A 12211-nucleotide genomic window follows, 5' to 3' on the forward strand; every position below is an offset into this window, starting at 1 on the left:
CTGGTACCACCAAGGATGACCTACAGGCTAATACTCAGTTAACTTTCAACCTGGTTGAAAGTTAGCTTGCAGGCCGATGTCTCCTTCTAAACCCCAATAAAACTAAACTGCTATTTTTCTCTCCCACGCATAAATCCCCGGTGATATCCTTCTCCATTACCTCTAAAAATGGCACTATCATCACCCCAGATGTCCACACAAAACTACTTGGGGTAATTGTAGACAACAATCTTAAATTTGATGCCCATGTAAATAAAGTGATAAAAACCATTAATAAAAAAGTGGGCTCACTGTATAGAATAAAATCATTCCTTACCCCACCTGCTAGGACTGCTATTGCCCGATCCCACCTCCTCTCCACTCTCTTCTATGCCTCTCCTATACTTGCCAACTTAAACAAAATGGAACTTAATAGACTCTCAGCCTGCTCTAACAGCATAGCTAGATTTGCCACTGAGCTGCCCTACAGAACACATCACTGTATAAACCTAAAAAAATCTAGGCTGGCTAGAGCTATCTAGACAGATTCAGTATAACCAACTTATTATAGCTTTCAAAGTTCTTAACCAACCTCATAATACCCCTGCGTTAAGATATATCATCAAACCTCACACCAACCAAAGATCACTTAGATCATCCAGTAGAATTGTAGTGCAAACCACTATAGCTAACAACTTAGCCGGGAACTCCACATTTGCCAACTCGGTAGGCAAAGCTTGGAACTCACTACCCCCGGACATCACAACAAACACTACCCTTTCTAAATTTAAGACAGACCTCAGGGAGTACTTCATGACTCAGTGGCTTTGTCCCTGTGCCAGGCCTGATTAAATACATGGTAACACTTGTACACCTGTATCAGATTAACAACTGCTTTTGTAAATAATAGTCAATTCAATGCTACTGTGTTATAATAAGCTGTCCAGATGTAAAGCATCCTATTTCAGCTAACCTACACTATGAGTGTTAACTTGACTGTTTGTTATCTATGAACTTTAGAGTGTTGTATATAAGTTTCCTTCTCTGTATTACTTCCTTTGGAGCTTTTCTCCCAGGGCCTCCGCTGAAAATGGACATGTATCCAGTCGGACTATCCCTGTCAACAAATGTAAAATAAATAAAATAAATAAATAAAATAAAATAAATGTTAGGCATCCAAGTTCTTAGCCTTTCCTCCAAACCTTACTGTACATTTGACAACTTAGGTGTTAGCCCATCTGAAACTGCTGATGCAGACCACCAACTCCATGAGGTAATGCTAGAGAGAGAGAAAGTGTGAGATTAGAGGACTGAATGGGTGGAACTCCATATTGGTGAGATGCAGTGTCAGGAGGATTCTGCAGGCAGCCAATTAGGTGAGACCTCTAGTGATATTACCTTCCAAAAAGTAAAGCAGAAGTAAATAAGAGGAAGAGCTTAGAGGAGCAAATGAATGCTTGTACAAGAACTAAGTAGCCAGGATCTGCCAGATGCATGGAAGCCTGGAGTTCTATGGATTCAAGATGCAAAAAGCACTTTTGGGTGCCTTTGGAAAATGCTGAGCCAGCAGGAAAAGTACTACAAGGAGAGGATGTCACAGAGAAGAATCTTGTGTAATCACAGATCAGAGTCATGTTCAGGAAAATGGAGGATATAGAAAAGGAAGTGGAAAATTTAATGAAGAAGAAGGGGGATGGGAAGAAGGAGCAGAGGAACAAAACACAAAGATGTGAATGAAGAATGTAGCAAATACAAACAGGTTATTAGGCCTAAAGTGCAGTTGCTCCTGGCTAGCCAGGCTATACAATAACATGTAAAGACAGACGTCTATTAATCTGCATAAGGCTGGCACATGATAAATGACAGTAAAACTTAATGCTAGTTGTAATCTGATGTGATACATTAGCAGGGTGTGAATAACATATGTTTTCTATAGCTATTGTAGAGTATGTCCATGATTCCTGAAGAAGGTGGATGAACACATCATACCTCTGGATGAATGGATATGCAGTTTGGCTACAAATGCAGAAAAGGAGACAACAGTGAGACTAGCAAGCGATGCAGGAATAAAGAGAGATAACAATAGGGAGCATCTACTGGGAAATAAATCAGTCTGATAAAAATAGGAGAAAGTTAGAGTAAACAGACAATGGATCACCGATAGGAATATGGTATGTAGAGGTGATGAAATGGAAGAAAGTTTGAATAAACAGACCATAGATCATTGATAGGCATATGGTATGTAGAGGTGATGAAATGGAAGAAAGTTTGAATAAACAGACCATAGATCATTGATAGGCATATGGTATGTAGAGGTGATGAAATGGAGCAGAGAAGAGATATATATGATATGTTGGACAAAAATCGGTTTAGGTGAGAATGGGTGGTCTTAAAGCATAAGCAAGAAAACGTTCTGAGAATCAAACAAGACTAGAGGAAACATTTGTGGACAGGGATACAAGAGAAAAGTATAACAGAGAGAGTAAGTGTAACAGAATAACCTTCAGATATTTTAAACAAGATCTAGATGGTATGGGGAAGACATGATAAAAAGTGACATTTAGATTGAGTGGTAGAGATGATAGCACAAATGAAGAGAGGTAGGTAGGTTAGACGTCATTGGTAGGAAAAAGTAAAATAAACATAAGTAAGAAGATTTAAACAGGGTGATAATAGGAAGCTAAGATTTGTTTGTACTTTACCAAAGTCATATTTGATTGTTGTTCATTTTGTAACTAACATTGCTGCTCTGTTCTACCAGATATGAATATTTGCAACACTGTTGCATACAACTTGCATCCAGTAATTGGATTATCAGTGTCTGCAGTCTGAGATGTATCAGTGTCTGCAGTCTGAGATAATCAGCCCAAATAATTAGTTGTATTCAAAAAAATCAGAGATTGTTATCTAAGCAATAATTTAACAAAGCCATAGCCCCATGTAGCTAACATAAGACATTAAAACTGCAAGCAAGACCATACAGCTCAGCTGTACACATATTTGCCCAATAGTTTTGGTCCGTTTCTCATAAAATTGTGGTTTCTGACAAATCACTGGCAAATCATTGAGGGTTAAAGTCAGAAAATAATGACAGATATTTGAGTTTCAGACTTCATACCATTCAGAAAATTCATGCTAATGCAAAACCTGTTATATCAGTTTTCTATTTTTTAAGAGCAATATTTAAAACGTGCTCCTATTTTACGTATTTGTCCCCCATTATTGATAGCTTTGTCCAGATTAATTGTTCGAATAGGTTGAGAGGTATGAGCAGCACTGGAAACCTCAATCCCTGCGTTCCCTTACAAGTATTACATATCAGTCTCTACTGAAGACATCAGCGAGATATGAATTTTGCATAGTCTGAAACTCCTCATTCCAGCTTTATGTAAATGCGTAGAAAACATGACAGAAATTGTGACAGTCGAATTAAAACCTGCTTTTGTTCAGTTTTGTACACCAAGGTTTGAAGTATCCTTAGATTAGGCGATTGGTCAAACGTGAAGTGATGTCAAAAGATGGAGCTGTAGCTGTGGAAACGGGAATAAATAAAAAAAGGAAACATAGCAGGAGCAGGAGTCCCTTGGATGACATCTGTAATTTGTCAAACAAAACAGCTAATATTCCTTTGAAGTTTCTAACTACTAGTGAAAGTAAATTGGTAGGCAAATGTCTGGTCATGTTTGCAAATAAACAGCTATATGTAAGTAATGTAGATAGATACAAGTGAACAAGACTCTCCCTTTTTAAACAAAGTGGTGCAATCCGGAGAGTGTGTGAGCCCCAACTAAATGAGGTGCTGTGCATCAGATTTTTTGTAGCATTCATTGCAGGGCTAGTAGATATAGTTTTCCATCTTAAGGGCCTGCTTTTTTTTTACTTCATGAAACGGTCCTCAGAGCCACAAAGATACTGCAAATTGTGATACAGGCAAAGCCGCATCAATCTGGACAACCAACACCAGAGACAGAGATACTGAGAGTGGCTATCAGGTGGCACAACCAAGTGAACAGACATGGATGGAAGCAGCAGCAACAGGACCATGTCATACAGCCGATGGAGTTATGACAGGTAAAGTCAATTCAGCTGTATGTAACACATCTCTTGTAGTGTCGCCTACTGCTCGTGGTTGATTATTCTAACTGGCTGGTTGCGTGCATAAAGTTTTATATTTATTGCACCTCAAGAGCTGATTGACATCAGATGTCTGAACGGTGCAAGGCAGTTGGCTGGCTCACAATAAAATTAATTAATTCATTGAGGTTCCTAAGATGTTTTTTCCTCATCGGTTATTACGGCCTCCGTTTTCTTAACCTGTTCTGCAAGTAAATAGGAAAACATAAATCACGCTGTGGGGTGGTGACACACTGAATGTGTAGTGTCATACGTTTCACTACGGATGTGAAGAATGACTACAACCTGTGTTAATATTTTAAGGTAAAAACACTCCGCGGTAGGTAATTGCAATGATATCCTGCTGTTGTCTAACTGGGAGCTTACTATTACCAGCTGCTGGTTAAATTGCTTTTGGTATTCTTGCCTTGTGTAGAATTTATTGGATTGCCAAGCAGTGATGCTGGCTTTGGCTAACTTGCGAGAGGTGGGAACAGTCCCTTGTATTAGTTTTTCTGTAATTTTCTGCGATTTCTCTTAGAAGGATAGTATTCATTCAAGTATTTTAGTATTCAGTTGATTTACGTTAACAGATTTGGAGAGTTTCGCAGTTTTTAATCTATAAGGCCTCGTAACAGGTTGCTTCCGTTACTTCTTGCAGAGAACCACCGACAATATCATTGCTGCTTAACCAAATCATAGCAGTCATATATGTATGTGTCTATAATTGTTTATATCTCTGTCATTCGTGTGCATGTATGTGTGTATGCATATATATATATATATATATATATATATATATATATATATATACACACACACGCACACATATAGATATATATGTAATGTATAATTTGTACCTATGTACATCTGCACACGTATTTCTCACTTTTTGAAAACTTGAGATGGCTTGTCACTAATGGAAAAGGGATGCTGCTCTGAGGATTTTAGTTTTATAAATCAGTTGTGATGTCATATTTTGAAACATTGTTTTTTATTTTAAATGTGCATGCTTATTAATGTTCTTACAATTATCAGGTTTAATTTTTTGGTAGGTGGCAAACATATCTAGTGAGAAATATGTGATGCAGTGAAAAGTGGTAGTGTAATAGTGAAGGTTTCCTACAGTAGGGCATTTGTTTCAGTATGATTATTACAGTTCCAATGTTCTTTCTTGTATGGCCTCCGCCAGCTTCATAGTGTCACTTCTCAACTCCCCAAACATGCCTGCAGTGCTTTCCCCTCCACCTTCAACTGTTTGTATTTTATTCTTTGCATTCTCCATGTCCCCCCTTTCTTTTAAGTCAGTCTGCTGAGGCAATGCAAAATACATATATAACTAGAAATTAGTTTTCTGAATGCTTGTGAGCTGAATAACGTAAAATTACTTGCCATCTGCTCTTATTAAATGTATCAGATCCTAAGCAGTATTTCCCTGTAAAAATCTGGCAGTCGTATGTTTTAAAATAACTATTTAAAATGTTCATAAGGTTCTTAAATTAATGTAGAAATGGTACTTTTACCACCAAATGTGCCTGCAGATATTTTACATTGACCAGGAAGAATTACCTAAACATTAGTAAAAAAGGGATGCAAATTGAGGATGCCCAGCAGCTCTGTACTGATTCCCTCCGTATCCACTCCCATGCAGTCATCCTTGGAAAGCCTGCCATTGTATCTAACTGGTTTTACATGATATCTACAAACAGTATCACATGCTGGCCATTGCCATTTTTAAAAGCTTACATTCTAATCTGTTTAGTTTAATTTTTAGGAGTTAGATGACATAGATGCAACGATGAAAATAAGAGATTTATTTTATGGAAGTAAGGTCTTGTTTGTTTGTTTTTGTTTAAGGTTATCTACAAAGTAAGGCCAATATGGAGCAGTTAAAGCAGATGTTTGAATACTGCCAAGTATACTGTATTCCTTATTATTAAGTGATCTTTTTAAGCATTTGTACTCCAGGACGGGAAATTTGTAGAATATTTTAACTTACTTGCTCTTGCCATTTTTATGAGGGACATCAATCCTACTTCTTGACTAAACTGTTTGAATTGAATGCTGATATGCAATGGGAGGCATGAAATTACTGCACTAAGGCATTCTTCTGTTCTTTTAGAGTAACACAGGAATATCTACAAAGTTCACCAGATCATAGTTCTAGTTATTTTATCTTTAGTTGATATTTTATTTAAAAAAAAAAAAAAAAAAACTTTTCAAAGAAAGCAAATACTGCCATAAGGGAAGAAGGAAATTTTGTGGAAGTGGGAAGGCTAACATTAAGTGATTTTTTTCAAGATTTCTATGTTAAACAGCAGTAATGAAATTACACCTGTGACCAGCAACATGTATGGGGGGGGGGGGCACTGTGTGTTTTCTACATACTAAGAACACAGTATAGGTAGTTGAAAGAGCAGGGCCAAGGATGTTTTAGGCATGTATTGCAGAAGTAAAATGGTAGCATGGTATGCTGGTTAGAACCTCATATGAACATTTTATTTGTGAATTCATAGTGAATGGTGTTTTAATTCAACATGATTGGAAAATGATGGCTTATGTGAAGTTTTTACATAGCTTTTAGCACTTTAAAATGTACCCTTTTCACTTTGGACATTTCCTTGAGTTATGCAGTGAACATGTACATGATTTACCTTTCTAGTTTGTCATGTTGAGATTTGTGACGCTGGTGATTTGGAGTTTGATTAGTGAGCCAGGCATAAGAGTGTCTGGGTGGAGGAATTAAAGGACTTTGCAGCTGTTACCAGCTTTGTTTAAGGAGGATGGCAGATATTGGGTAGCTGCAGCAGAGGCAGGCAGAGTTCCACTGATGGGAGGGGGGTGGGCATTAGATTGTCTGCAAAGGCTGGTGTACTTTTTAAGCTCGGGGACACTCTCACAGCACTGAGCTTCCAACAATACATATGGGTTAGGGGGCTGGGGGGCCATTTTCAAGGGTAGGTTAGCAAAAATTTTTCCTTGCCATGAGAATGGCACCATATGCCCGTGACTCCTTTCAAATATGATTTCAGAGGGTGAAGAGGAGTGGTAGGATCTAGCTAAGTGCTGGCAACCAACATAAAATTCCATGTGCTGTGCAAATCAATACTACTTTATTCTTCTGGCTTTTTCCCGGTTAGGGGTCACCAGAGCAGATCACCTGTCTGCTCATGATTGGCAGTGGAATTTTGCAGTGTCTAGTTGCCAGCCTGCTGCCCAACCTTCCACAGAAGGCACACACATGCACGCACTCACACCTAGGGCCAATTTAGAGAGTCCAATCCACCTACACCATGTCTTTGGGATGTGGGAGGAAACCGGAACACCTGGAGGAAACCCATGCGACCACAGGAAGGACATGCAGACTCCGCACAGAAGGCACCCCAGCCGAGGATCGAACCAGAGAACCTCTTGCTGTGAGGCTTGCAAATCAATACATTAACCCATTTTTTTTTTTTTTTAAATAAATGAGGCAACTTATTGAGAATTTAGCAAAGAAGTATTACTAAAAGTATATGCCATTTTACTAGCCAAGATATATTGTTTTTGAAGTACTGTTTCATTTATTATGGGTAAACATCTGATGACTGGTGACTTCTGGTAGATTGAATGACTGTTGCATCTCTCATTCCTAGATTTGAATGTTTGATGAAATTGTTTCTTTACTATATGATCAATGCATGAAAGAAACACTACATTTGGGGATAGTTCAATCTAATGATGTGCACCATTTAATTTCACCTTGAACTTTGAACTGTTTCACAGACCAATGTCTGTGCAATTAAAGGGGCAATTAATGGAACAAAAGGCAATTTGTGAAGGCAGGTATAAGTAATGGAGTTTTTGACAAATCATAGATATCGGGAGAGGGAGAGTGGATTTATATTTCATGTATTTCTATGATTTTTGAGAGGTAGATTGAAATCTAGGTAAGGGTGACTTGGGGTACGTTTAGTCTCAAGAGATGACTGCATTTCACATTTGAACTGCTCAAAAACTTTAGAAAGATGAAGGGGCCATTCAAAATTACTATTAATGAAGAGTGTTTTCATCTGTATCAATATTTTTTCTTTATGAAAACTTCGCTGAGCTTGCATTAAGAAACATGAGGCAGTTTGGTATTGAATAAATTCTGGATTTGACTTTATCTTTTTGAGATGGGAAATCCTATCCCAATTATGTTGCATGCAAGGTTTAAGTCCTTGGATTAGATAGTTCTGATGCTATTTGTTTTGCAGAAATGCAAGAGGCCCATCAGAGTGGGATCTAGCAATGGCTTGTATCATGTTCCTAGACAAACCCCAACAGTCTGTAGTAGACAGAAAATAGGGCTAGGGCTTCAAAGTGGTTTGCATAGGTCATGTTGTTAACACCCTGTATTATATTTATTTATGATTTTTTTTTTTTTTTTTTTTTTTTTTTTGAGGAACCTCTGTGGATGTTCTAATTGTCACATATACCTAGTCAGGTACATACTGAAGGGGACATTGCACTAACTGATGGGCCTGATGAGGGCTGAATACAGTGAAACGATGACTTCCTTAGACCTAGATACATTACCCTTGCTGATAACTTGAGCAACATAGAATGAATTCTTTACTGCCTTGGACACTTATTGGTCAAAAGCCAGGTTACATTCTACATGCCTCCCCAAATCCCTGTTCTTAGGGATCTGTTATGAGGTAGTTTTCTGGGTAGCCAATGTTCCAAAGGGTACTGTTATGCAATTCTTGACACTAAGTTTTAAATTGTGTCTGTGGCACCAGTTATTTCTCTGTTAGCCCTTCATGGAGGATATTACTGATTTGGGGGATTCTATGGCTGCTCCCAGTTTGGAATCATCTGCAGACTTGGTCAGCCAAAAGCTGCTGACATTGACCTTGATGTCTGAGAAGTAAACGCAAAAAGGAGTGATGCAACCATAGAGTTCTGAGGGATTCCGCTAATGACTGGCCTCTTTGTGGAGATGGACTCCCCTATCCTAATTTCCTGAGTCCTATCTGAGAGTCAGCTGGCTATGCAGAATATAACATAGCAATTTTTGCCTAATTCTGTGAGTTTGTTTAAAATGTCTGAGAGGTATTGTATCAAATGCCTTGGCCAGGTCAAGGTAGGCAGTATGGATTGTTTTTCCACTCATCCGTTGCCATGGTGAATTTCTCAAAAAAACTACACCAGATTGCATAGGCATGATCTACTCTTGATAAAAAAAAACTGGATTGGATCCAGTGTCTGCTAGTTTTCTTATGTCATTATTAATCATTTTGTGACAATTCCTTCCATAGCTTTGCATATAAGACTAGTCAGACTAATGGGTCTGTAGTTACTTGTGTCCATAGAAGGCCTACCCTTATGCAATTCTCCATTCACATGGCATGAAATCTGACTGAATGCTGTCAAATAGTGACTAAAGTGGTCCTGATAAGTCATGTTTTATGCCATTTAGAAGATGTCTTGGAATATTGTCGGGGCCCATTGATGCAGTGTTCTTGGGCCTTGAAGAGTGCTTTTTAGGACCTGTTCCCTAGTGATGGTTGTGTTTTGATGGTGTTTCTTGAGGGGTGGCTGGGAAGAAGGAAGGGGGTGGCTGGGAAGAAGGAAGGGGTGAAATTAGTACCGAATTTATCATTTGGTAGACTTGCTATAACTTCTGGCTCTGTGGTGGTGGCTCCATTTACACTTAGTTCTGTACATTGTTATATATAGCCTCTAAAGAAAGCGTTATGGTTGTCTTTGACCTGGGAGCTATTTTTTGACACCATTTGGCTTTGGTAGACTTGATTGATGCAAGAGTTTTTATCTTCCTGAGCATTGTATTTCCTAACTTTTGCTGTGCAACTTATTGATGTTTGGATTCCACCATGGTGTCTTGTTTTTGTGAGTTTGTTCTGCTCTTACATAGAGACAAATGTCTAGCAGAAGTATCTATTGTTCAGGGTATCTGGACAATTCCACATAGGCAACACTGTCCTCAGGGTTTGGGTGAGGAAGAGCTTGAAAGTTTGCAAAGTTGTTAATGGGAAGTTTGCTTTAAAATAGCTCTTGTGCTACAGGGTTAGCTGGACTCCCAGGTTTTTATTTTTATTTCAAAGGAACAGCTTTATGGTCTGACCTTAACAGAAAGGACATTATACTGAAGGTGGTGGTGGGGGTGAGTGCAGCATTCTTCCATGTTTGTACGGACCAAGGCTGGTATGTTTGCTTCCTATTGGCATGTGGAGTATTTGGTCCAAGAGTGTTTGTGTTTACAAAGTCCAGTAATCTCTAGGCCTTCAGGTATAGGATCATGTATGTTTCCCAGTTTATAATGGGGGACACCCCATGATTCTGATATTGGGTTGAATGGCGAGTGTCTCCAGTAAGTTTTAAGTATGTGTTTTGGATTTCTTGGATCATAGAAGGGGACCTATAGCTAACAAGGCTATGGTATAAAACTTTGCTTGTAGTAATTTGGATGTGGAGCAGCTCAAGCTCACCATCCTGTTTGATCAGCCTAAAGGTGAACCTATTTATGTAGATTGTTGATGCACCTCTAAATTTATTTCCTGACTGTGCAATAGCTGTTCTAAATGTGCTGAAGGCATTGCAGCCCTGTAGTGCCAGAATGCTATCTGCTGGTTTAAATCATGTCTCAGCAACTGCACAGGTGTGTAATTCTCCAGGGTTAAGAGGTTGGAGGAAGTAGAGTTTCTTATTTAGACTTCTGGCATTGAGCAGTAACACCTTTTTATATTCTCTTGGGTTCGGTTTATGTTAGAAGATTTATTAGTTTGGCAATGCCAAAAAATAGGCAATATGGGGAAGGACAATGCTTTAGCCAATATTCGGAAGCCTAGAGGGGACAACCACAGAGCATCCTTGGCAAAGCAATGTGGTCTCTCGATCATATCCTCCTATACTAATAAACATTGCACCCTCTTGGAATGACACCAGAAGTTAAGCCGATTTTTAAAGTCCATCTTCTGTTCATATTGTGGCATCATCTTTGGTACAACAGCATGACTCTGCTCATTTTTGCAACATGATTTGCATGCTCCACCTTTATCTATGAATCCCGGATTGTGTGTGTTGTTAACAAAGTAGTTGGCCATCCTACATATGCACACAGCTAAAAGGGGTAAAGACTGCAGATGATGCCCAAAGGAAGGCCGTAACATGTGAGCAGATACACTTGATGTTAAGTTTATGTGAAATGAGCAACGTCGTGAACAATGTCACAAATGCAGACAGGTAGTACTAGATGTGGTATTATACAGGTTATAAGGAACTTTTACATTTATAAATTATGTGGGTCACCTTCACAGACAGCAGAATTTAATTAAAAAATAAAATAGCTTGCACCTGCTGTTGCAGCTGTTACTTTTGTTTAACTATATAGAGATGTTCATGAAACCAGTACCATTAATGTAGATATATTGTGGTGAATGGTGGTCTCTGAAGGCAAAATTCAGTGACATATGAAAATAAAACACAAAAACTGGACTTGTTTTAGTGAACAGGAAGACCAATAGCTTGACATGTAATCAATCTAAATTTTGTATTTAGCCAATGCTTTACAAGCAGTGTAACAAAATAGTAATAATTTCACAGTTGAGAATCTGTCACGGCTGTTAGCACATGCAAAACAGAATTCTGATAAGGAAATAATGACACTGAAAGGCATAAAATCTAGTCCTGACTGATCAGACTGCTGGCCCACATTTCAAGGTACTTGAACAGGAGGTAAAGTTGAAAAAGCTAGAAACAACATCTAAAGTAGAACATAGTACCTGAGCTACACCAAACATTCTAGTCTTAAAGAAAAGTGTTTAGGAGATTTGAAGATTTGGAGAATTTAGTGTTACGTACACTTACTGAGTAATTTATTGAATTACTAATGAGGGAGAGTGCATTTTACAAATATTGGTTTATCCCAGGCATAACTGCAGAGAAAAATAGAAATTTTCAAACAGTTCCTGATTATTAATACACCTAACAAGTCTGTATAGATATAACAGTATAAATGTTGGAATAATATCTTTTACAGCTGTGTTAGGGTTTGTCTGGAAACTGTATGTAAAAAGCTTGGGAATGTATTCTTTTTATGAGCAAATGTATGGCTTTTCCAAGTGCATTCACC

General features: G+C 38.3%; 1 protein-coding gene across 3 annotated transcripts in view; it reads left to right on the top strand.

Annotated features, from left to right (window-relative positions):
- Positions 1–3562: 3562 nt before the first annotated feature.
- The window catches only part of TUB (TUB bipartite transcription factor), a 1349284-nt gene continuing 1340635 nt past the window's right edge, over positions 3563–12211 (top strand). The window contains exon 1 of one of the 3 annotated variants that reach the window (XM_044082798.1): positions 3563–4050. In XM_044082798.1, the coding sequence (XP_043938733.1) occupies positions 3995–4050 (56 nt within the window). In that variant the 5' untranslated portion in view covers positions 3563–3994. The remainder of the gene's footprint in view (positions 4051–12211) is intronic. The other 2 variants (XM_044082804.1, XM_044082799.1) reach the window with 2 other exon arrangements.

Source organism: Protopterus annectens, chromosome 9.part0 (assembly GCF_019279795.1).
Source record: "Protopterus annectens isolate FY-2018-M chromosome 9.part0, PAN1.0, whole genome shotgun sequence".
Classification (NCBI taxonomy): Eukaryota; Metazoa; Chordata; order Ceratodontiformes; family Protopteridae; genus Protopterus; species Protopterus annectens.